Raw genomic sequence first — 24,981 nt, 5'->3', positions numbered from 1 at the left:
TTAAGTCTAAACTTGTGAATTGTCTACAGTACACCGCAGGGCTCTCTGTTTCTTTTTTTTCTTCTCAGACTCCATGACTGCATCAACGTCCTGGCGCCCAGCTCCCTTCCCCCCTCCTTCAAAACCATTTCACTGCCGGTCACCTCGCCCAACAGCAAGATGAACCTCACCAGCCCCAAGAGGGGCCAGAAGAGGGAAGACGGCTGGAAAGAGGTGGTACGGAGGTGGGTTGGCCTCAACTCAAACAATGGCTACTGTAGTTACGGTTACCTTTTATATTTACTGTGACCTTTACTGTGACCTTTACCCTTAAAGAGTGCAGTAAGGGTACAGCATCTCCCTTCCTCTAGTTTGGAATTTATAACTGTCACTTCTTGTTAACTAACCATCAACTGCACCTGGTATCTACTACATAGTTGTTAAGTACAGCCGTATGACCCAGATATTAATGGAATGGCTTGTTTGTCTTCTGTCAGATCTAAGAAGCTATTGGTGCCTGCCTCTGTCGTGTCTCGGATCATGGGCAGAGGTGGCTGTAATATCACTGCCATTCAGGACGTGACCGGTGCTCACATCGACGTGGACAAACAGAAGGACAAGAATGGAGAAAGGATGATCACTATCAGGTAAGACCGGCCCACTGATCACCACCAGGTAAGACCGGCCCACTGATCACCACCAGGTAAGACCGGCCCACTGATCACCACCAGGTATGACCGGCCCACTGATCACCACCAGGTATGACCGGCCCACTGATCACCACCAGGTATGACCGGCCCACTGATCACCACCAGGTATGACCGGCCCACTGATCACCACCAGGTCAGACCGGCCCACTGATCACCACCAGGTATGACCGGCCCACTGATCACCACCAGGTCAGACCGGCCCACTGATCACCACCAGGTCAGACCGGCCCACTGATCACCACCAGGTAAGACCGGCCCACTGATCACCACCAGGTCAGACCGGCCCACTGATCACCACCAGGTCAGACCGGCCCACTGATCACCACCAGGTCAGACCGGCCCACTGATCACCACCAGGTCAGACCGGCCCACTGATCACCACCAGGTCAGACCGGCCCACTGATCACCACCAGGTCAGACCGGCCCACTGATCACCACCAGGTCAGACCGGCCCACTGATCACCACCAGGTCAGACCGGCCCACTGATCACCACCAGGTCAGACCGGCCCACTGATCACCACCAGGTCAGACCGGCCCACTGATCACCACCAGGTCAGACCGGCCCACTGATCACCACCAGGTCAGACCGGCCCACTGATCACCACCAGGTCAGACCGGCCCACTGATCACCACCAGGTCAGACCGGCCCACTGATCACCACCAGGTCAGACCGGCCCACTGATCACCACCAGGTCAGACCGGCCCACTGATCACCACCAGGTATGACCGGCCCACTGATCACCACCAGGTAAGACCGGCCCACTGATCACCACCAGGTATGACCGGCCCACTGATCACCACCAGGTATGACCGGCCCACTGATCACCACCAGGTATGACCGGCCCACTGATCACCACCAGGTATGACCGGCCCACTGATCACCACCAGGTAAGACCGGCCCACTGATCACCACCAGGTAAGACACTCACCTGCTTCTCTCCCTTTGGTCTTCAGAGGAGGCACAGAGTCGACTCGGCACGCTGTGCAACTGATCAACGCCCTGATCCAGGACCCAGCCAAGGAGCTGGAGGACCTAATCCCCAGAAACCACATCCGCACCCCTGGCACCAGCACCAAGATGGGCTCCACCTACACCACCTCCACAGGGGCCACCAACACTACGGCGGCCGGCTCAAAGGGTCTGGCATCAGTGTTTCCGTCGTCCGCTGTGTCCTTCCAGACCCCCCCGGTCTCTCAGCAGGGAGGGAAGATGGGAAAGAACCTGTCCCCCGGGGTGAGGCCCCCCTTTGTTTCATTGCCCCTGGTGTACGCCAACCCACATCTGGCCCTGCTGGCTGCCCAGACCATGCACCACATCCGACACCCACGTCTTCCTATGGCACAGTTCGGTGGCACCTTTTCTCCATCGCCTAACACCTGGGGCCCGTTCCCGGTGCGGCCCGTCAACCCTGGCAGCACTCACAGCTCTCCCAAGCACAGCGGGAGCACTGCCCCCCGGCCATCCCCTGTCTCCGCTGCCCATCCTGAGTACACAACTCCTGCCTCTACAGCAGTCCCTGCAGCCACCGCCTCGCCCACCAGCACTGCCCCCTCCGGCACCCCAACGCCCTACTCTGCCAGGAAGCAGCTCTTCTCTGGCGAACCAAAGACGACCAGCATGACAGCTGTCACTTCCACAGTGAGCAACGTTCCCGCCACGCAGCTGGCCCCTGCACCCTCCACCATGCCCTCTACGCCGTCCTCCCCTTCCGTGCCCATCGCCCCGTCTGCACAGCAGCTGCTCGTCTCCAAGCCAGAGCCTGCTGGTGGCACCACGCCTGGTAAAGAGAAGTCCTCTCCAGATGCAGCACCTGTCCAAGGTGGAGCGTCTGAATGTTCCAGCTCCAACGGCCCCATGTACTTCACAGGTCCTCCAACGGCTCCACCATCACTGCCCTCCCAGCAGCCAGACAGCCGACAGCATCAGCTTCCCCTCCCCTTCTCCCCCAGCACAGAGCCCAGCCCCCCGGCCGCCCAGCCTCCCTGCTCCCACCTGCCCTCCTCTCACACTGCACCAGCAGGGGGCAGCACCGTACCTCACTACGCACAGCCTTCTCCCTCGTGCGTGCAGCCCTCGGCTCAGGTCTACCCCATGCCAGCTGGGACATCTCCACAGGACCACCATTCTATGTTTGTTCCCTCTGGAGCCTCCCAGGAGCAACACCAGAAACAGCAGCAGCAGTATGCCAACCAAGGCATGGCACCCCCTTCCATGGGCATGATGAACGGCTCCCAGATGCACAGCCACAGGGGCAAGACCCAGCAGCTGCCCCCCAACTACGGCCCCACCGCCCTCTTCAACCATTTCAGCAGCATGTTTGACAGCAACCAGGTGGGCAACAATCAGGTGTGGGGAGCATGTCACCTGCCTGCCCGGACCCCTCCGGAGCAGCCCTACATGGGAGGCATGGGACAGATGGAGAACGTGATGCCAGCTCCTGACGGCTCCAAGGCTCCAGGGTATCGCTGTAACTCCCAGAGGATTGTCACCAGTCCCATTGGTAAGCAACAAGGACCATAGATTCCACTACACACACACAGCAGGAAATAACACAACATAACCCATAATACCATGTAACCTAAGAAAATAATTTGGTTCCAGAGAAACAGAAATTCTACAGGTTCCACAAAGCAGCACTAATCACGTTTATATTGACGTACTTGTTCAGTTTTATTAGTGGTTTGTGCCTAAATATTTTAACCAGGTCAGTTGACCTCTTTGTTTCAGGCATGCACCACATGGACCCGTCGGGAAACTCCATCTCTTCGTCTGCTGCTCTGACCAGCTTCGCCACCAGTATCTCTGGCAGTGCAGTGTACCTGCAGGGTCCATCCCCGGTGGGAACCCCCTCCTTTAGCCGCCAGCACTTCTCCCCTCACCCCTGGAGCGCCTCCACCTCCAGTAAGAACACAGCACGGGGCAGGGGACGGGGGACAGGGGACAGGGCAGTTCATTCATAGATCTACAGTGTTTTTCAACCCCCCCCCCCCCTTTTTTTTTTTTGACAACAAAGTAGCTTCAATGTCTACTTTTTGGTAAAAGAATGAAATTAAATTAAGCCTAATCAAAGGATTTCATGTAATTTTATCTTAAGTCTTCTTTGATAAATCCAACATTTGGAAAGTTAACAAGCCTTTGCCCCCCCCCCCCCCCCCCCCCCCCCCTCAGGTGAGTCCCCGGTGTCCTCTGTGTCGTCCCCTCTTTGTGCGTCCACGGTGACCACGGCTCTGATTCAGGCTAAGCCCAGCAGCAACAGCCAGCAGGACCGCAAGGTGCCCCCACCCATTGGCACTGAGCGCCTGGCACGCATCCGCCAGACGGGCTCCGTGAACCACGCCATGCTCACAGCCAGCTACACGCCGCCTGTCGGACAGGGGGGCATCTGGTCCTTCGGCGTGGGCAGTGCGTCTGGTGAGTGTTTTGGAGAGAGGTGGATCGGGTTAGTGTACAGTTGTAGAGGAATGGATAGTTGTAGAACTGATCATCTTTAATTGTGTTTTAAGATGTTTATTATAATGCTTTGAAATGTATTGTAAATGTTTTGAACATAACGATTAACTCTCACACGATACAAAATCTCAGTCCTCCCCTGCTCTTACCCTCCACCTTTAGAGGCGATGTCAGGCTGGTCTCAGCCCCTGATGGGCGGTCACGTGATGCACCAGCAGAGTGGCTTCTCCCAGCACCAAGCCATGGAGCGGGACGACACCGGCATCGTGAACCCCTCCAACACCTTCCATCAACCCATGCCCACCAACTTCATGGACTTCCCAAAGGTAGCGGACAGACACTGCTAAATAGTTGATGCAAAGATTTTGTGGTTGGAATGATCCAATGAGAACTATCACAATTTTTTTTTTTACATATTTAATTTAATTTTTTTTACCAGTTCTGTCTTTTTTTAAATGGTCCTTTCTAGGGTTTGCCAATGTCAATGTATGGCGGGACGATCATTCCTCCCCACCCTCCTATGGGAGAGGCCCCTGGGGGCCCCATGTACAACGGGCTCCATAGCGCTGACCCTGCCTGGAATCCCATCATGAACGTGGTCTCCAACGCTGCAGAGACTGCAGAAACCCAGCAGGTAAGCACTCCCATCAACATCATTCACTTATTTTCACCATTAATCAGTCTTCCTCGGTTGTGGTTTTGTAACTAAGTGATGAAAACGTGTCGTTTCAGGTCTGGCCTGGGACTTGGGCCCCGCACGTTGGAAATGTGCACCTGAATCACGTCAACTAAACACATCTAGCGATTGAAGCATAGGACCATTTAACAAGACTCATACACGTTTAAGAGAACCAGATAATTACATAATATACAAAGATATTAACCTAGGGAGTGTCCAGAAACTGAGAAATTGGATGGTCGGACACCATTTTGATGTGCCTAACTAAAAAGATGAATTCAGTGTGGGCTGTAACGTGTTTATCACTGTCTATGAACAAACCGATTGCCTGTTAAACAGGATCCATTCTTTGCGTAGTATAGCCATTATTTTGACTTTAAAAGCCCCACATTTAATTGTTCTTGGTCTGCAGGACTGTACGCTTATTTATACTCAGCCCAAGAACTAGGTGATAACATAAAGCGAGAACTCAGACCTTTTTAGTGGTAAATACATGTATAATTGTTTACATACTAAAAAAAAGAAGGGTTAAAACCAGATTACATGTCGTATAGTGACTCTACTGTATTAATGTGTAATATTTACCTTAATAGTCAATAAAAAGACAAAACTGTACTGTTGTGCCTTTATTCATATTGTATTTACCTCATGACGACATACACCTCATGATTATCTCTGCACACTTTGTTGATATGAAGTGCCCTTGGTCTGTCTATAGAAGTAGGAGACTGCTCCTGTGTGGCATGTGTACTCATGATGATGTAATCGCTCACTCTGACTGAATGTTCTGGCACGGGGTCCTATTTATCATTCACGGAGAAGTTTCCACGAGAGACTGCAATCGGACACTTCATTTTACATTCACTAAGAGTCTACCCAGAGAACACCATAATGTCAAAACATAAAATGACCAACGTTCAACTAGGATTGCTATCTTTTGTTATCTAACTTCAAATTGATTATTGCTTATCAACACTGCCTTGTTTGAATTGCACTTGTAAACAAGTAATGCCGGAGATGTTTACTTTTTTCCCCCCAACAAGATTGACTGGGAATTTGATATATTTGAGGAGAGACCAATCACTCAAGCCATAATGGGACAGTAAAGTAATCTAACATTTTTTGGATGATTTAAGAACAGAGGACTGGAGGCTGGTGGGAGGAGCTATAGGAGGACGGGCTTATTTTAGTGGCTGGGATGGAATAAATGGAACATACTGTATCAAACATATGGAAACTATATGTTTGATTCTGTCCCATTCATTCCAGCCATTACAATGAGGCCATCCTCCTATAGCTCCTCCCACCAGCCTCCACTGGGAGAAGAACATTGTCATGACATCACAAACATATAGAACGTCAAGTATATTTGGGGGATGGGCTATTGCGTTAGTAGTATTTTGATTGTTTTAAATGCAAACTTTCTGTTATGCTATGCATCTGTCCTCGTTTGCAGGGTATATAAAGATCTACCAGGTCGAATCATGTGACGGTTCATGTCAGTTCATACGGAGTTCGCATATGTGATTGGTGAGCTTTAAAATGAGATGTTGCGCAGGTTGATACAGTAGTGAGGTGATTGTGAAACTCAAACTAAACCACGCCTCAAATCAGCAGATTTTTCATAAACACCTGCACGTGGCTGCTAGAGCTCACTGCGTAGTGCGTCTCCCAGCGCCGCAGTCCCCTAGTTGTCAAACAAAACTTCAGAGTTGGCGCAGCTTTATAATCTTACAGGCTATAGTAGACATCGATCACAAATAATTTGCAGTGTGTTTTTTGTTGTTGAACTGTTCATTCGTCTGCTGACTACGATGTCTTCTAACGGTACCACCAGTATAGGCCTAAACTGCCCTATTCCCAGTCGCTTTGAGCAGTCAAAAGACTGGTCTCAGCTGCCCGACTCCTACAGTCAGACGCCTGGAGGCACCCTGTTCTCCACGACACCTGGAGGTAAGTTTAGCAAAATAAGGGACTACTTATCGTATTGAAGAACACACTGATACGGCCTCGGGCGTGTAAGCGCTGCGCTAGTTTGGAGAACAGCACATTGCGCACAATTGCATGAAGATATTACCTGGGAGCTTGGTGACGCTTTTGTCCAGTTTTGAATGAACGGTTATGTACTTACATTCCTATTGCATTAAATGCACTTTTACCTTTTCCAATAATTTTAGTTGAATCATCCAATAAACATTGTATTGTATGGATCCAGCAATGACATTCAATTATCTCTGTCAAGGTGCAGTTGATCCGATTTATCAACGTGTGTGTGTGAGGAGGACATTGTGTGGCCTTTACAAGGAGTCCAACGTGGAGGGGAGAGAGGCTGAAGGAATGGGGTTGTTTTCACTGGTGGTGTTACATAGCTGGAATTGCTGAGGACGTTACGGCTCAGTTACAAGGAGGCACTACAGGGGTAGAGGAGTTTGTAAAGCCAGGCAACACACCTGAACTGAGGGGACTGAGATCCAGAGACTTCTATTGAACTGTATGACAAAAGAGTGCATAGGTGTGATTGCGTTCAAATTATTTTCCCAGTACAGCATATGAAACATGTCAGACCAGTAGATTCTCAGAGGGTGTTTTCACATATAGTCCTCTTTATAGTGAACTCGGGTAAAGAAAAATAATTATAAAAAAATATTTTAAGCTGCAAAACAACTTTTGCCTTTGCCTTTGAATGAGGACTCAGCTATTTTTCCAGTTCATTTCACCTAAACCCAGAGGCCTCTTTGCATTCACATTGCTATGTTTAGAAAGGAATCAAGATATTTTTCCAACATGCACTCTGGGTTTTTATAAAGTGCAGTACAAGCCATTCAATCAGAATGTGTTATCGGACAGCTAGATATACCAACTTACATTTTGGAAGCTAATAGATTGCATTTAGTTAAAATGAGACATAGTTGTAATCAGACGATACTATTAACATGTACATTTAATTGGTAACAGAATAAATAGAAATATAATAAATAATGCTGTAATTGGAAATTGTACACCCAATGTAGGCTACTGCCCCTTTAAGAGCAAGAATAGATTTTGGAATTTATGTTGTGATTCTCACCAAATATATTGTCTTCTCACGCTAATCAAACCCCACAATCAATAAACGGTTTATGGCGTTCTCTTTGCCTATAAATCACATATTGCTAAAAAAATAATCTAAACTAAAAACATAACACATGTTTGAGTTTCTGTGCGTCCTTGACAATCGCTAATCAATATCCAATCAATATTCAATATCCAAAAACGGGATATTTCGCGAAACCTGCACATCTCTTTTTTTTAGTGGCACCAGTGTGCGGATTTATGGCATGGGAAACGGTGTTACAGTAGTCTAGTGTGTGTGGTGCGGGAATAATGACACGCGAACCTGGGGAGCTTTGCGTTCACATTGTCCTAAAAAAGGGAACCGGACGATAGAATTCAAACAGACCACCTCTCGAGATGGCTTCGGTTCGGGGGCTCTTTTGAGTGTGCCGAGTTCCTTTTCGAGTGTTCACACTGCACAAAAACGAATCACAAAAATTGGCTGAAAGGGACCAAGTGTGAAAAGACCCTGATATAGTTGCTAGTAGTATAGGATCCAGATCAGATCAAGGTGAGTTATTCTATTGAAAAGTACACACGGAGTATAGACCGCCCACTTTTCTATGTAGCCTGCACTAACACACCTTGGATAAATATTGTGCACAAGAATACCTCGTGATCTAGACGGATTGCTGCACATCATGACTCCTGGTCAGTGTTGCCAACAAATTTTCATGGTGAGTTGCTAGAGGCAGGTTGATTTGTTGATAAAAGTTGCTAAATGACGTTGCTGTCATTGCGTGATAACGTAAAACTGCGTCATTACGTAGAATACACAATAACGTTTTAACTAATTAACTTGCCATCTCGGCAAAAAATATGATTTGACATTTGTTCAGGTACAGACTCCCACTCTTTTCTGTACTTCTTTCTGGCTGTACATTTTTGATTGAGGCATGTTGATTGATGTAAGTTCTGTTCAAGATCAAACATTCGTGACCAACTATATTCATTGGGTTTGGCCCGTCGAATCCGTACTACTGCTGCTGCAGTCAGCCAACAATGATTTGCAATTTGCTGAAATTGCTGCTGGCCTGCTGCTGACGTCACTCACAATGCACTTTTGCAGCCAGGCACGTGTGTTTTGACTGAGTGTGTGACAGAAAATCGTTTTCGTGTCATTTAGAGGGAAAATGTGTGGATTTTAGCGTTCGAGTCACTTTTCAAAAGTTGCTAAATGTTCAAAATACATTTTTTAAAGTAGCTAAATTTGTTGCTTGGTGCTTTTTGAAAAAAAAGTTGCCAGGGTAGTCTGAAAAGTTGCTAAATCTAGCAACAAAATTGCTAAATTGGCATCACTGCTCCTGGTACTTCTGTGTTCTTACCCCGAGACAGACACTTCAACCCTTTGTCCTCACAGGAACCAGGATAATCTATGACAGAAAGTTCCTGCTGGAATGTCGGAATTCACCGATCACACGTACCCCTCCGTGCTGTCTCCCCCATATCCCAGGGGTCACGGCGCCGGCCCTGCACCCTCTGGGCAAGCTGAAGGAAATGGACGAGAACAAAGACATCCCAGGTTGGTCTGGTCCGACACTACTGTATATCCTATGAGACCCATTAACCTCTTCCCCTAGCCAGGCCTCTTGGTTACCTGCTCTCCTAAACACCTGACTCCTCTCCCACATGGCTTTGCAGCAGATGTTTTTACTGAGCAACTCAAGAGGGAACACCTTTTTAAGGGCTCCTCAAGGAAATACTTGAGAAACAAGTTCTTGTTTTGTTATAGAAGCTGTGCAAGGACAGTAAATCAAGTCATTGCACTTATTCTGTCTTAGTTCACAGTGTAGGGAAATGGAAAGCAGTTGCTATGTCTGAAAGGCATCATGTTTATATCCCAAGATACAAATACACTGCTCAAAAAAATAAAGGGAACACTAAAATAACACATCCTAGATCTGAATGAATGAAATATTCTTATTAAATACTTTTTTCTTTACATAGTTGAATGTGCTGACAACAAAATCACACAAATTATCAATGGAAATCAAATTTATCAACCCATGGAGGTCTGGATTTGGAGTCACACTCAAAATTAAAGTGGAAAACCACACTACAGGCTGATCCAACTTTGATGTAATGTCCTTAAAACAAGTCAAAATGAGGCTCAGTAGTGTGTGTGGCCTCCACGTGCCTGTATGACCTCCCTACAATGCCTGGGCATGCTCCTGATGAGGTGGCGGATGGTCTCCTGAGGGATCTCCTCACAGACCTGGACTAAAGCATCCGCCAACTCCTGGACAGTCTGTGGTGCAACGTGGCGTTGGTGGATGGAGCGAGACATGATGTCCCAGATGTGCTCAATTGGATTCAGGTCTGGGGAACGGGCGGGCCAGTCCATAGCATCAATGCCTTCCTCTTGCAGGAACTGCTGACACACTCCAGCCACATGAGGTCTAGCATTGTCTTGCATTAGGAGGAACCCAGGGCCAACCGCACCAGCATATGGTCTCACAAGGGGTCTGAGGATCTCATCTCGGTACCTAATGGCAGTCAGGCTACCTCTGGCGAGCACATGGAGGGCTGTGCGGCCCCCCAAAGAAATGCCACCCCACACCATGACTGACCCACCGCCAAACCGGTCATGCTGGAGGATGTTGCAGGCAGCAGAACGTTCTCCACGGCGTCTCCAGACTCTGTCACGTCTGTCACATGTGCTCAGTGTGAACCTGCTTTCATCTGTGAAGAGCACAGGGCGCCAGTGGCGAATTTGCCAATCTTGGTGTTCTCTGGCAAATGCCAAACGTCCTGCACGGTGTTGGGCTGTAAGCACAACCCCCACCTGTGGACGTCGGGCCCTCATACCACCCTCATGGAGTCTGTTTCTGACCGTTTGAGCAGACACATGCACATTTGTGGCCTGCTGGAGGTCATTTTGCAGGGCTCTGGCAGTGCTCCTCCTTGCACAAAGGCGGAGGTAGCGGTCCTGCTGCTGGGTTGTTGCCCTCCTACGGCCTCCTCCACGTCTCCTGATGTACTGGCCTGTCTCCTGACACAGCAAAACTTCTTGCCACAGCTCGCATTGATGTGCCATCCTGGATGAACTGCACTACCTGAGCCACTTGTGTGGGTTGTAGACTCCGTCTCATGCTACCACTAGAGTGAAAGCACCGCCAGCATTCAAAAGTGACCAAAACATCAGCCAGGAAGCATAGGAACTGAGAAGTGGTCTGTGGTCACCACCTGCAGAACCACTCCTTTATTGGGGGTGTCTTGCTAATTGCCTATAATTTCCACCTGTTGTCTATTCCATTTGCACAACAGCATGTGAAATTTATTGTCAATCAGTGTTGCTTCCTAAGTGGACAGTTTGATTTCACAGAAGTGTGATTGACTTGGAGTTACATTGTGTTGTTTAAGTGTTCCCTTTATTTTTTTGAGCAGTGTATATCCTTGTCATTCAGTCCCTGTTACTTGATTTACTCCATCTTGCATTCACATGATGTTCTGATGTCTCACCTCTATAACTTGCCTAATTCTTCAGTCTCCTTAAATTCCTTACCAGTAATTAAAGGGAGGGGATAGGTTGCTTTGTTCAGGTGACGTTGGTGACAAATAAGTAGTTTATTTCCGAGGATAAGGAAGTACAGTGTGCAGTGTGTATGAGGTGTCAAATGCCCAGACTATCACCTGGTGTACAAAACAGTTAGTGTGTTTTGTTGACTCTTTTTTTTACCAGCACTAGACCAAGTTCCAAGGTGAACCGCTCCTCGAGAAAAGCAAACAAAAACCTGTCTGATATGTCAAGCTGCTGGCCAAGCCATATGCTGCATGTCTTGTGACCAACTCATTTAGTTTGTAGATGCACAAAGCTTTTTGGAAGTTCAGGAAAGGATATGTCCTCGACGCTGACCTGTGTTCTCTTTTCTGTCCCTACAGCTGACGATGCCCAGTTTGTGATTGACATCTGAAGCTACTCATCCAGACCCATTCTGTTGGAGAAATTGTATTCTGTTCAGACCACTGGGTGGTCGCTCTACTGGTCACACTCACTTTAGATTCCCTCCTGTCTAATCCTGGAGGATGATTTGGGAAGGGTGGATGCAGTCAGTCTGTTAACTGCTTTTCATCTTGATGTACTTTTTCTTTTTGTACACTTGGTACTTTCTGTTTTTACAGGATTAATGAATTTATCATTTTGAGTTTTATTAAATGGCAACGAATATTGTCAAGTTGCATTTTTATATGTGGTCTGGGGGTTGGCAGCTGATTACAAGGGTATTCAGAGATTACTTCAATTAATCTCTGGGCTCTTTGAGAGTGTGCTGTTCTGCTGCAAAGAAAATAAATGAAATTAAAAAAGTTATGGTGCTTTGTGTTTTTTAATCATCTGATGGTTTGAATAGACTTGGCTATAGGCCAAGAAGTGTGTCATTTGTGGTGTGGTTGAATGAACTCACTTGTAATGTACAGAGCCCTGAAACTCTGGACCTTGTAGGCAGTGGCACTGGCTTCATTTTTTTTATTTTTTTATCCTCTAATCAAGAATTGATTTAGACCTGGGACACCAAGTGGGTGTAATTCATTATCAGGTAGAACAGAAAACCAGGAGGCTCCTCTGGAACTCATAGGGTAAGAGTTGAATACCCCTGGTATAGAGCAGGGATGTTCATTTCTGTTCCTGGAGGGCCAAAACACTTCCGTTTTTTATTTATACCTGGTAGTTAATTGCACTCACATGGTGTCCCAGGTCTAAATTAGTCCCTTATGAGAAGAAGAGGATGTAAACCAGAAGTGTTTCCACACTCCAGGACTGACATCGAACAGCCCTGCTATAGAGTATACAGTACATTCGAAAAGTATTCAGACCCCTTGACTTTTTCCACATTTTGTTACGTTACAGCCTTATTCTAAAATGTATTAGTTATTTTACCTCCTCAATCTACACACAATACCCCATAATGACAAGGCAAAAAAGGTTCTTAAATGTTTGCAAATGTATAAAATAAAACACATTTACATAACTATTCAAACCCTTTACTCAGTCCTTTGTTGATGCAACTTTGGCAGCGATTACAGCCTCGAGTCTTGGGTATCACGCTACAAGCTTGGCACACCTGTATTTGGGGAGTTTCTCCCATTCTTTTCTGCAGATCCTCTCAAGCTCTGTCAGGTTGGATGGGGAGTGTCACTACACAGCTATTTTCAGGTCTCCAGAGATGTTTGATTGGGTTCAAGTCCGGGTTCTGGCTGGGCCACTCAAGGACATTCAGACTTGTACCGATGCCACTCCTGCATTGTCTTGGCTGTGTGCTTAGGGTTGTTGTCCTTTTTGAAGGTGAACCTTCGCCCCCAGTCTGAGGTCCTGAGCGCTCTGGAGTAGGTTTTCATCAAGGATCTCTCTGTACTTTGTTCTGTATATCTTTCCCTCAATCCTGACTAGTCTCCCAGTCCCTGGCACTGAAAAACATCCCCACAGCATGATGCTGCCACCACCATGCTCCACCGTAGGGATGATGCCAGGTTTCCTCCAGACGTGACGCTTGGCATTCAGGCCAAAGAGTTCGATCTTGGTTTCATCAGACCTGAGAATCTTGTTTCTCATGGTCTGAGTCCTTTAGGTGCCTTTTGGCAAGCTCCAAGCGGGCTGTCATGTGCCTTTTACTGAGTGGCTTCCGTCTGGCCACTCTACCATAAAGGCCTGATTGGTGGAGTACTGCAGAGATGGTTGTCCTTCCGGGAAGGTTCTCCCATCTCCACAGAGGGACTCTGGAGCTCTGTCAGTGACCATCGGTTTCTTGGTCACATCCCTGACCAAGGCCCTTCTCCCTGATTGCTCAGTTTGGCCAGGTGGCCAGCTCTAGGAAGAGTATTGGTGGTTCCAAACTTCTTCCATTTAAGAATGGAGGCCACTGTGTTCTTGGGGACCTTCAATGCTGTAGAAATGTTTTGGTACCCTTCCCCAGATCTGTGCCAAGACACAATCCTGTCTCGGAGCTCTAAAGACAATCCCCTCGCCCTCATGGCTTGGTTTTTGCTCTGATATGCACTGTCAACTGTGGGACCTTATATAGACGGGTGTGTGCCTTTCCAAATCATGTCCAATCAATTGAATTTACCACAGGTTTACTCCAATCAAGTTGTAGAATCATCTCATGGATGATCAATGGTAACAGGATGCACCTGAGCTCAATTTCGAGTCTCATAGCAAAAGGTCTGAATACTTACGTAAATAAGGTATTTTACTTTTTTACTTGTAATAAATTTGTAAAAAAAACAACTGTTTTCACTTTGTCATTATGGGATATTGTGTGTAGATTGATGTGGGAAAAAACAATTGAATCAATTTTAGAATAAGGCTGTAACGTAACAAAATGAGAAAAAGTCAATGGGTCTGAATACTTTCCGAAAACACGTATGTACAGGGCTATTCAGACCTTATGAGGTCTGGAGCCCGCTGGTTTTCTGTTCTAATTAATTGTACCCACCTGGTGTCCCAGGTCTAAATCAGTCCATGATTATAGGGGAACAATGAAAAAACGCAGCAGAACTGGCTTTGAGGTCCAGAGTTGAGTTTGAGGGCTTTAGTATATTATGGTATAATACTCTATAGATGTATAGAGTATTAGTGACCCAATTCATTACTCACGTTTTAATATGCATACTCCTGCAATAATGGTTAATATGATGCATGTATGTATTATTGTATTATATATTCTGAGAATTCCAGCTTCACCAGGTTCCAAAGATGTAGGACTTGGATTTTCTGTTGAACTGTGAATAATTGTTCAAAACAAATTATATTGGTCGTGTACACATATTTAGTATGTTATTGCGGGTGTAGCGAAATGCTTATGTTCCTAGCTGTTTAAGTATCCTACTAATACTTGAAGTACACACAACACTCATAATTCATTTCCTATAATATAATTTACCCATTTATTATGGTGCATTCAAGACAACCTGGAACTCTGGGGGAAAAAAACAAAGTCAAATCATGACGTCAGTGATCTTTAGGTAGGAAAGTTTGAGATCTAGAAAGATGCCAAGTTTCCGACTTGGAATTCCGAGCTGGATGACAAAAACGATTTTTCCCAGTCTGAGATTTTTTTTAACGCGAGATCCCAGTTTACTTGAACGCACTGAAGTCGGAGATTCCCAAGTTACCAGTTGTTTTGAACTCAGCATTACACTCTAAGAAACAACATCCAACATGTACTGGGAAGTTCACTGGGTTTCTGCTGACCATGAGGAGTACAGCCTCTGGATTGTTGTAAAATCCTGTCACTCACTCTTCGCCTTGACCTACCACAGGGAGGAGGTAGTGTTGGCCTATTCATTACAGGAGGAGGCATGAGGGTGAGTGAGTGGGATTGCTGCCATACTAACAAACTCACTCTTGTCCAGTTCTAAGAAATTAGGCATGCAGAGTACACCAAAATACCAAAACTTCAGGGCATTGCTTATCCCCATTAGTTATTTTCCTCTGAAATGTAAGTCTAATTCTGCAATGCACATGGCTGATGTGAAATTTACTTCAACTCTCAAGCAACTTCAGACCATGTTTTAAGTCACTGACAACATTGAAATAACGCGATGTCCCTTCACAACTACTTTTAACCTTTTGGCCAATGAATTGGTCATCTGTTCCTAAATTCCTGACTGGTTTCTATCTTGACCTTTTCACTACCCTTCAATTACATAGTTAAGAAATTTGTTTTTGATTGTTACTCTTTTTCAGAGGTGGTCAATCTATTTATTTCTGTTCGATATTATTTAGTATTTCTTGACCTGATATGATACCTTCAATCAGGTTTCTAAGGAATATTTTGTTTTAATGACGTACTGTGTAAAAGCCAGAAGCGTGAGCTACACCATCCAGGAGGAAAGGGGTATTGACATTTGGGGGTCATGGGAAGGAACACCTGTTACTTTATCTCTCACCCTTCACACGTTTCTCCACCCCAACCTTGACCACAAATATTGCCCATGCATTGCTGTTATTGCAAAAAAACGGATTAAAGTTTGGTCTTTGAAGTGACCGTTCCAAGTGTGCACGTGCAGACTCAAATGTGTCAGGATGTCACTCTCAGGAATGTGTGGCAGGACACTGTCATGTCTAGATGGGATACAGCTTTTGTTAACTTGACGTCAAAAGTAAATGTTTTGCATTCTAGCTAATCCTAACCCTTTTCTAACCTTAACATAACTCTCATAACCTGCTACTTTAATTCTCCTAACCTACTGTGTAAATTCTCCTAAACCTGGTATGAAAAGTCCATTTTGACAAAAGCTGTATCCCTTATAGACGAAACCACAGGACACGCCCAGCCCTCTCACTACTGGGTTGACTGTCCTAAATATATATATTTTATTTTTATTTAACCTTTATTTAACTTTATTTTAATATGACGCTCATGCTCAAAGATATAGCAAACCAGAAAGCCCACGTAGCCCAGCCCATATCACATCGGAATATGGCAACTTGCTAAAGTAACCGAGAATCATACATTACCTTATACCATGGGGCCAGAACAGAGGGTGTTTGTTATAAGGTTGGTAGGTAGCTAATGACAAAAAATTGAATGAAATAATTTCTAGTAGCTAGGCTTCATTAGAAGTGGCTATGGGAATATCTGCATTAGCTAAAAACACATGTACATATTCAAATAATTTATGCAACTGATGATGCTTTATTAGACCTGCTGGATATGTGAGATAGAACTGCCATCTATTGGTAGCTATGGGTAACTATGGGTACACCACAAAACTTCCCCTTTAAGAATTGATGTTGCCGGAAAAAATTATCTGTCTTTTTTTCCCCTATAAATTAGTGGTGGTGCTTGATCGAGTTGTATGGTTGTATTTGTGGGAAACGATGCCGGGATATGAATACGGAGATTACGAGGTAAATGTACAGGGTTTACGTGAAGATCGATAATTTAGTAAGGGGTAACGATTTAACGTTAGCATTTGCCACTGCTATAAAGGTAGCTAGCTAGCTAACGTTAGCTCGCTCAACGATTTTAGCCACGGGAGCTATGTATGTGTGTGAATGCACCTGCTAGCTTGCTATCCCAGCTAGTTGGGGGTTGTATCCATTGGGCCAGTTGCTGAATTTAGCATACATGTTTAGTGTTTGTAAGGAGCTATACCAACGTGATTTGCTAATACGGCACAATTTAAACACTTGTCGCCCCCCCCCCCCCCCTGATAATTGACATGTTTAAAAATATGTTACTATTAAATTGTGCCTTCATTTATTATAGTTGTGCTAAAATGTCAACTCTATTCTACCGAGACATTTACTTATGTTCGTTTTCTTAGCTTTTATTAGTTCTTCTTGTTGTTGCATTGTCGAGAAGGAACCTGCAAGTAAGCATTTCGTTGGACAGTGTATCCTCTACATACGCACTAATACATTTTGAAACTGTAACCAGTTGGACTAGCTAACAAGAACCTTCGCTGTTGTATCGCTACATCCGCGCAGCCTCTCGCGAGACAGGAAACAGCTGATCTGGGAAGATGCGCAGCGGAAATTATATAAACATTGGCGTTTATAGAATGAGCATAGTAGATATTACATTGATATTTCTGTAGAAATGAACGAAAAGGAACTTAAGATACATTTCACCCCAGGGCACGTGGAGGTGGTGCAGGTAAAAGTAGGAGAGAGGGGGGAGAATCGGGGGCATTTTTACTGTTGAGAGAGAATTGCTACGTTAGCTAATAACCTTACATCACTGTATTACAATGAATTAATCTAGCTAATCCTGTTGCTAACTAGTGATGGTCGAAGTTGTCTAGCTAGCCAGTAGAGTTCAAATAAATTAAGAAATGATCGAGGCGAAGACTAGTAATGTCTCGAATCGTGTCTAATCGGTTTAGGCTCATTGGGCACCCATTTTGGCACCGTAGTGTGACAGGTACTGGGGTGTATTCATTACGCCTAGTCTGTTGCAAAAACGTTTCGAAACCTTATACTACAAACGCTCTTCAACGTAAGAGCTGTTGGGTTTAAACGGAAGTTGTAGATTTTAATTGTGTGGTTTTCACGCGTTGCCATTCCAATCTGAATAGTCTGCGAAGTGTTTGGTACAAGTTGCACATCTATAAATTATCGATTAATTCGTGCTCTAAAGTGGAGTGAAGTCCGCGGGGTACCTTCCCAACTTCTTCCAGACGCTTAAAAAAAAAATGAAGACAGACGATTGAACTACAGCATCCGTTTAAGAACAAAACGGAACTCCATAGCATTTGGTGTAAACAGTTCCTGTTGCAGACAATGTTTTGCAACAGAATCAGCATAATGAATACACCCCGGTTGCCACTTATCAGTACACAGTTCAAAATGGAAATGAAAGATCGTTTTACAACATTAGGCTGTAAATGATTAAATTAATTTCAAAATGTTTAGCTTCGTATAACTACAAGTTCATATTTAGAGCGGATGACATCAGTTTTTATATTGCCAGGAGTCATAACAAATCAATGTATAACTTAAGTTGTATTTTTCCTGTGTCTCTTCTTTAGGAGAATGTGGACATCCCCTATAGGCGTGTGCTAGTGACAGGGGCCACAGGGCTGCTTGGGCGTGCGGTTTATAAAGAGTTCCAGAATAATGCCTGGCACGCCTTGGGATGTGGGTACAGACGGGCTCAGCCCCGCTTCCTACGATGCAACCTAACAGACGAGGATGCTGTGCGAGCGGTCATTCAAGACTTCCAGGTGAGGATCAAAGTCTGGAATATAACCGGTGTCTTTTGTCATTCTGTGTAGGCTGCAGAATTTTGGAAGTACTGTATTCCTTGTGGGAATCATTGTCATCAGAAATTTAGATGAAAGGCGAAACAGCCTAAAATGGGATAAATGGCTTAGATAGCGTTGTACATACATATTCCTTACTTTTCCTTAACCTTGTGTTGAATGTATTCTGTGTCATCTACCCAAGCCCCATGTGATCGTGCACTGTGCTGCGGAGAGAAGGCCAGATGTGGTAGAGCATCACACAGAGGCAGCCCTGAACCTGAATGTCCATGCATCTGGGACTTTAGCTAAAGAGGCAGGTGGGTCTGCTTTGTTATCAGAATCAAACACACTCAGAATTCATGATGCACAATTTCAGGTGTTGAATGTATACAGTTTGTCATATATACTGAACAAAAATATAAACGCAACAATTTCAAATGTTTTACTGAGTCACAGTTCATAGAAGGAAATCAGTTAATTGAAATACATTCATTAGGGCATAATCTATGGATTTCACATGACTGGGCAAGGGACTGCCATGGGTGGGCCTGGGACAGCATAGGCCAACCCACTGGGGAGCCAGGCCCAACCAATCAGAATTAGTTTTTCCCCACAAAAGGGCTTTATTGCAGACAGAAATACTCCTCAGCAGCACCCCCCCTCCACAGACAATCCCGCAGGTGAAGAAGCCGAATGTGGAGGTCCTGGGCTGGCGTGGTTACACATGGTCTGCAGTTGAGGCCAGTTGGACATACTGCTAAATTCTCTAAAACTACGTTGGAGGTGGCTTATGGTAGAGAAATGAACATACAATTCTCTGGCAACTGCTCTGTTGGATATTCCTGCAATCCGCATTCCATTTGCACCCTCCCTCAAAACTTGAGACATATGTGGCATTGTTGTGTGACAAAACTGAACATTTTAGGATGGCCTTTTATTGTCCCCAGAACAAGGTGCACCTGTAATGATTATGCTGTTTAATCAGCTTCTTGATATTCCACATCTGTCAGGTGGATGGATTACGTTGGTAAAGGAGACACGCTCACTAACAGGGATGTTAATGCATTTCTGCATAAAATCTGAGAGAAATAAGCTTTTTGTGCATCTGGAAAATTCCGGGGATCTTTTATTTCAGCTCATGAAAGATGGGACCAACACTTTACATGTTGCGTTTTATTTTTGTTCAATATAATAACTTCAAAACTGTGCAGAAATATTTAACACATCTCTCTGGATAATGCGCTATATTAAATAAACAAATTCACAAAATGTTCAAATGTAAATTAGCTAATTTTTACTGTACTAGTGTGCCATTGAGAGGTTGTTGGAAATATAATATGACTATTAACAAGTTTCTAAAAAGCATGTAGGCCTATGGTTTCTACAGTTCACTGAACATATTTTCCTGTTTGCTTTGTGATATCTGAAGCTGGGATCTTCCTCATCTACATCAGCACTGACTACGTGTTTGATGGTCGGAACCCTCCCTACGGAGAGAACGACGCTCCTAATCCTTTAAATGTGTACGGCAAGTCCAAGCTAGAGGGGGAGAGGGAGGTCCTGAGACACAGCCCTGGTGCGTCAACACTCTACTCATTCCTTTACTATCGGTGTCATTGTGGTTGTCATTGTGTTTGGTTTTTTGTACTCTATAGTCCTCCTTGGCTCCCTGATCCCCCAAATGTTAATCTGTCATTCCAATTCCTCCCCTGTGCAGGTGCGGCTGTGCTGCGAGTGCCTATACTGTACGGAGAGGTAGAGCGGGTGGATGAGAGCGCTGTGACGGTGCTGTGGGACAAGGTTCAGGAGGGGGCAGAGAGCTGCAGTGTGGAGCACTGTCAGCAGCGCTTCCCCACCTACGTCAACGATGTGGCTCGAGTCTGCAGACAGATGGCTGAGCGGAGGCTCCAGGTGAGCTCAAACTGACTCGTTGATTGAACAGCCCTAAGGCAATGTCTATGGTCTGGTCCCTTTATTATATTAATTGTATCTTCTGCATGTGTTTGTGCTTTCCAGGACCCATCAATACAAGGGATCTTCCATTACTCTGGAAAGGAACAGATGACCAAATACGAGATGGCCTGTGCGATTGCAGATGCTTTCAACCTGCCCAGCAGTCATTTGATACCGGTATGATAGCCTGTGTGCATTTCCTTTTTCTGTTACTCATGAATAAACGTGTATTTATTGATCGGTCTCATCTCATGCTGTTTCTCCCACAGAAATGCATTTAAAGATAATTCTCCATCTAAACATTTATTTCCTGATGTAGTCCTTACGAGCTGTTTATCCCCCCCTCCCCCACCGCCTCTGACCCTCTTCTACCCCAGATGACAGAGCAGCCTGCCGGTACGGGGGCTCAGAGACCTCAGAATGCCCAGCTGGAGTGTTCCCGTCTTGAGCTGCTGGGCCTCGGCGTGGAGCCCATCCCCTTTAAGACGGCAGTGAGGGATAGCCTCTGGCCCTTCCTGTACGACAAGCGCTGGAGGCAGACCGTCTTCCATTGATCGCTGTCAGGAGGCCAAACGCACTGGATCAAGAGCAACCCTTTACCTACTTCAAGCTTTGACTTCTGCCTGCTCCTTAATTGAGAATGTATTTCATTGTGTATTAGGAAGTAACTGATTCAAAGAATTCATTGATTCCTGCTGGAATGCACATTGCCTGTGTACCAAACGCATGTAGTGATTTGACCATTTTGAGAATTTTGTTTAAATGTGTAGCTAAATGATTTTAATTCAACGTTCCATTATCTGCTGGATCAATTAATTTAGGTCATTTATGTGAAGCCACTGTAGAAAACTTGAAATGTCAAATTTTCCATACCAATTAATGGCATTGTTAAATATATGTAGTCTAAAGATGTTACTAAAAACAGAATTTACTTTTTTATTTTTGAAATACGTTTTGTCAATGGGTTACTTAAAAGTATGCCTACATTTTACTGATATGAGAAACATGTGTGTTTCTTCACACAAACCCAGGCTGGGTTTTATTCAGTTGGTGAAGGAGACCTTTTTTTCTTAGTCTGTATCAAGCACTGTATTTGTAATTCAAGCACAATATACAATCATACTGAAAGACACAGCAAAAAATAAAGAAATCGGTATCTTGTGACGTTTAGTCCTGCTCAGTTTGTGATTCTACCTCCTCAAAACAGTGTGGAAGATGCTCCCACTGATCCTAAACCTCTTGGTAAGTTGCCTATTGGAAGACTAAATCAATATCTTTATCAGAGAATAGCAAGTGAAGGTTGTTTGAGAAATTGAGGACATTCCTGTGAATTTGAGTTGCATAAAATTATATTCTGTAATTGTCATTTCTCTCATTAAAGCATTAAATGGTTTTATGATCTTAGATTCATTTTGGGGATTTTATGGAAGTGAAATGGTCTTCTAACTCAAATTAAGAAATCCTAAGATTTCCTGGGGTAACAATGTAAAATGTCATTAATCATCATTAACATCATTAACCAAACACATAATCGTTCAGGAAACAGACCTCCAAGACTGAAACCTGGTTTTTGTTTTTTTTCCATAGTCAACTGCTTGTTCAATGGCTCTTTAAACAAGGAGTCAGATTATAGGCCAATGCTGCTTTCAAAACACATGGAAATCTCAGACTTCTGACTTTAGTGTGTTCAGACTGCACTTGTGAAGGTGGTAAATTACCTTTTAATGGCGTCAGACCGAGGCTCTGCATCTGTCCTCGTGCTCCTAGACCTTAGTGCTGCCTTTGATACCATCGATCACCACATTCTTTTGGAGAGATTGGAAACCCAAATTGGTCTACACGGACAAGTTCTGGCCTGGTTTAGATCTTATCTGTCGGAAAGATATCAGTTTGTCTCTGTGAATGGTTTGTCCTCTGACAAATCAACTGTACATTTCGGTGTTCCTCAAGGTTCTGTTTTAGGACCACTATTGTTTTCACTATATATTTTACCTCTTGGGGATGTCATTCGAAAACATAATGTTAATTTTCACTGCTATGCAGATGACACACAGCTGTACATTTCAATGAAACATGGTGAAGCCCCAAAATTACCCTCGCTAGAAGCCTGTGTTTCAGACATAAGGAAGTGGATGGCTGCAAACTTTCTACTTTTAAACTCGGACAAAACAGAGATGCTTGTTTTTGGTCCCAAGAAACAAAGAGATCTTCTATTGAATCTGACAATTAATCTTGATGGTTGTAAAGTTGTCTCAAATAAAACTGTGAAGGACCTCGGCGTTACTCTGGACCCTGATCTCTCTTTTGACGAACATATCAAGACTGTTTCAAGGACAGCTTTTTTCCATCTACGTAACATTGCAAAAATCAGAAACTTTCTGTCCAAAAATGATGCAGAAAAATGTATCCATGCTTTTGTTACTTCTAGGTTAGACTACTGCAATGCTCTACTTTCCGGCTACCCGGATAAAGTACTAAATAAACTTCAGTTAGTGCTAAATATGGCTGCTAGAATCCTGACTAGAACCAAAAAATTGGACCATATTACTCCAGTGCTAGCCTCCCTACACTGGCTTCCTGTTAAGGCAAGGGCTGATTTCAAGGTTTTACTGCTAACCTACAAAGCATTACATGGGCTTGCTCCTACCTATCTTTCCGATTTGGTCCTGCCGTACATACCTACACGTACGCTACGGTCACAAGACGCAGGCCTCCTAATTGTCCCTAGAATTTCTAAGCAAACAGCTGGAGGCAGGGCTTTCTCCTATAGAGCTCAATTTTTATGGAATGGTCTGCCTACCCATGTGAGAGACGCAGACTCGGTCTCAACTTTTAAGTCTTTACTGAAGACTCATCTCTTCAGTGGGTCATATGATTGAGTGTAGTCTGGCCCAGGAGTTTGAAGGTGAACGGAAAGGCTCTGGAGCAACGAACCGCCCTTGCTGTCTCTGCCTGGCCGGTTCCCCTCTCTCCACTGGGATTCTCTGCCTCTAACCCTATTACAGGGGCTGAGTCACTGGCTTACTGGTGCTCTTTCATGCCGTCCCTAGGAGGGGTGCGTCACTTGAGTGGGTTGAGTCACTGACGTGATCTTCCTGTCTGGGTTGGCGCCCCCCCTTGGGTTGTGCCGTGGCGGAGATCTTTGTGGGCTATACTCGGCCTTGTCTCAGGATGGCAAGTTGGTGGTTGAAGATATCCCTCTAGTGGTGTGGGGGCTGTGCTTTGGCAAAGTGGGTGGTGTTATATCCTTCCTGTTTGGCCCTGTCCGGGGGTTATCATCGGATAGTGTCTCCTGACCCCTCCTGTCTCAGCCTCCAGTATTTATGCTACAGTAGTTTATGTGTCGGGGGGCTAGGGTCAGTTTGTTATATCTGGAGTACTTCTCCTGTCTTATCCGGTGTCCTGTGTGAATTTAAGTATGCTCTCTCTAATTCTCTCTTTCTCTCTTTCTTTCTCTCTCTCGGAGGACCTGAGCCCTAGGATCATGCCTCACGACTACCTGGCATGATGACTCCTTGCTGTCCCCAGTCCACCTGGCCGTGCTGCTGCTCCAGTTTCAACTGTTCTGCCTGCGGCTATGGAACCCTGACCTGTTCACCGGACGTGCTACCTGTCCCAGACCTGCTGTTTTCAACTCTCTAGAGACAGCAGGAGTGGTAGAGATACTCTTAATGATCAGCTATGAAAAGCCAACTGACATTTACTTCTGAGGTGCTGACTTGCTGCACCCTCGACAACTACTGTGGTTATTATTATTTGACCATGCTGGTCATTTATGAACATTTGAACATCTTGGCCATGTTCTGTTATAATCTCCACCCGGCACAGCCAGAAGAGGACTGGCCACCCCTCATAGCCTGGTTCCTCTCTAGGTTTCTTCCTAGGTTTTGGCCTTTCTAGGGAGTTTTTCCTAGCCACTGTGCTTCTACACCTGCATTGCTTGCTGTTCGGGGTTTTAGGCTGGGTTTCTGTACAGCACTTTGAGATATCAGCTGATGTAAGAAGGGCTATATAAATACATTTGATTTGATTTGATTTGATTTCAAGAAAACTGGGAATTTGGGGGGGAAAACTAGCTCTGACTGGGATAAATAGTTTTGAAAGGTTTTTCAACTCTGAATTCCAAGTCTGAAGCTCTGGCATATTTCTTGAGCTGATGCCATGTTCAAAACAACTGGGAACTCGGAAATTTCTGAGTTAAGTGCTTTCAAGACAACTGGGAACTCTGCAAAAAACAATCTCACACTGGGGAAATCTCGTTTTGAACGGTCATCCAACTCAAAGTTGTCTTGAAAGCACCATCAGAATTTCCGACCTGAAGATCACTGTCATGATTTGACCTTGTTTTTTTCTGAGTTCCAAGTTGTCTTGAAAGCACTCATAGAGAATGATAGAGGCCTCTAGTGGCCAAAAGGCCATTTTA

General features: G+C 45.0%; 3 protein-coding genes across 9 annotated transcripts in view; all 3 read left to right on the top strand.

Annotated features, from left to right (window-relative positions):
* The window catches only part of LOC120056839 (ankyrin repeat and KH domain-containing protein 1-like), a 41,541-nt gene extending 36,106 nt beyond the window's left edge, over nt 1-5,435 (top strand). For 3 of the 6 annotated variants that reach the window (XM_039005075.1, XM_039005074.1, XM_039005073.1), the window contains exons 27-34: nt 69-224; nt 477-626; nt 1,645-3,191; nt 3,419-3,592; nt 3,860-4,102; nt 4,304-4,467; nt 4,611-4,775; nt 4,874-5,435. In XM_039005075.1, the coding sequence (XP_038861003.1) occupies nt 69-224; nt 477-626; nt 1,645-3,191; nt 3,419-3,592; nt 3,860-4,102; nt 4,304-4,467; nt 4,611-4,775; nt 4,874-4,933 (2,659 nt within the window). In that variant the 3' untranslated portion in view covers nt 4,934-5,435. Of the gene's footprint in view, nt 1-68; nt 225-476; nt 627-1,644; nt 3,192-3,418; nt 3,593-3,859; nt 4,103-4,273; nt 4,468-4,610; nt 4,776-4,873 lie in introns of all 6 variants that reach the window. The other 3 variants (XM_039005072.1, XM_039005071.1, XM_039005070.1) reach the window with 1 other exon arrangement.
* Nucleotides 5,436-6,455: 1,020 nt separating this feature from the next.
* On the top strand, nt 6,456-12,222 carry LOC120056838 (eukaryotic translation initiation factor 4E-binding protein 3-like). The gene is made up of 3 exons (XM_039005069.1): nt 6,456-6,773; nt 9,274-9,435; nt 11,796-12,222. The coding sequence occupies exons 1-3, from the start codon at nt 6,635-6,637 to the stop codon at nt 11,825-11,827; spliced, it is 333 nt and encodes a 110-aa protein (XP_038860997.1). The 5' UTR covers nt 6,456-6,634; the 3' UTR covers nt 11,828-12,222.
* A 4,407-nt stretch (nt 12,223-16,629) lies between these two features.
* Nucleotides 16,630-21,722, top strand: mat2b (methionine adenosyltransferase II, beta). Of its 2 annotated transcripts, none has more exons than XM_039004580.1 (7): nt 16,630-16,764; nt 18,390-18,584; nt 18,808-18,922; nt 20,035-20,181; nt 20,323-20,516; nt 20,622-20,735; nt 20,936-21,722. In XM_039004580.1, exons 1-7 carry the CDS (start codon nt 16,645-16,647, stop codon nt 21,110-21,112), a joined length of 1,062 nt encoding a protein of 353 aa, XP_038860508.1. In that variant the 5' UTR covers nt 16,630-16,644; the 3' UTR covers nt 21,113-21,722. The 2 variants fall into 2 exon arrangements, with proteins under 2 accessions (XP_038860508.1, XP_038860509.1); XM_039004581.1 differs by lacking the exon at nt 16,630-16,764 and adding an exon at nt 17,350-17,515.
* The last annotated feature ends 3,259 nt before the right edge of the window (nt 21,723-24,981 follow it).

Source organism: Salvelinus namaycush, chromosome 12 (genome assembly GCF_016432855.1).
Source record: "Salvelinus namaycush isolate Seneca chromosome 12, SaNama_1.0, whole genome shotgun sequence".
Classification (NCBI taxonomy): Eukaryota; Metazoa; Chordata; class Actinopteri; order Salmoniformes; family Salmonidae; genus Salvelinus; species Salvelinus namaycush.
Note: the sequence above shows the minus strand (reverse complement) of the source record. Positions and strands in the feature narration are given on the sequence as shown.

What these genes read in the sequence shown, in the direction of transcription:
- LOC120056838 (XM_039005069.1), top strand. Translation starts at nt 6,635, where the DNA reads ATGTCTTCTAACGGTACCACCAGTATAGGCCTAAACTGCCCTATTCCC. An exon ending in GTTCTCCACGACACCTGGAG is followed by an intron (nt 6,774 to 9,273) that starts GTAAGTTTAGCA and finishes TTGTCCTCACAG; the next exon opens with GAACCAGGATAATCTATGAC. An exon ending in CGAGAACAAAGACATCCCAG is followed by an intron (nt 9,436 to 11,795) that starts GTTGGTCTGGTC and finishes CTGTCCCTACAG; the next exon opens with CTGACGATGCCCAGTTTGTG.
- mat2b (XM_039004580.1), top strand. Translation starts at nt 16,645, where the DNA reads ATGTTGCCGGAAAAAATTATCTGTCTTTTTTTCCCCTATAAATTAGTG. An exon ending in ATGAATACGGAGATTACGAG is followed by an intron (nt 16,765 to 18,389) that starts GTAAATGTACAG and finishes TCTCTTCTTTAG; the next exon opens with GAGAATGTGGACATCCCCTA. An exon ending in CGGTCATTCAAGACTTCCAG is followed by an intron (nt 18,585 to 18,807) that starts GTGAGGATCAAA and finishes CATCTACCCAAG; the next exon opens with CCCCATGTGATCGTGCACTG.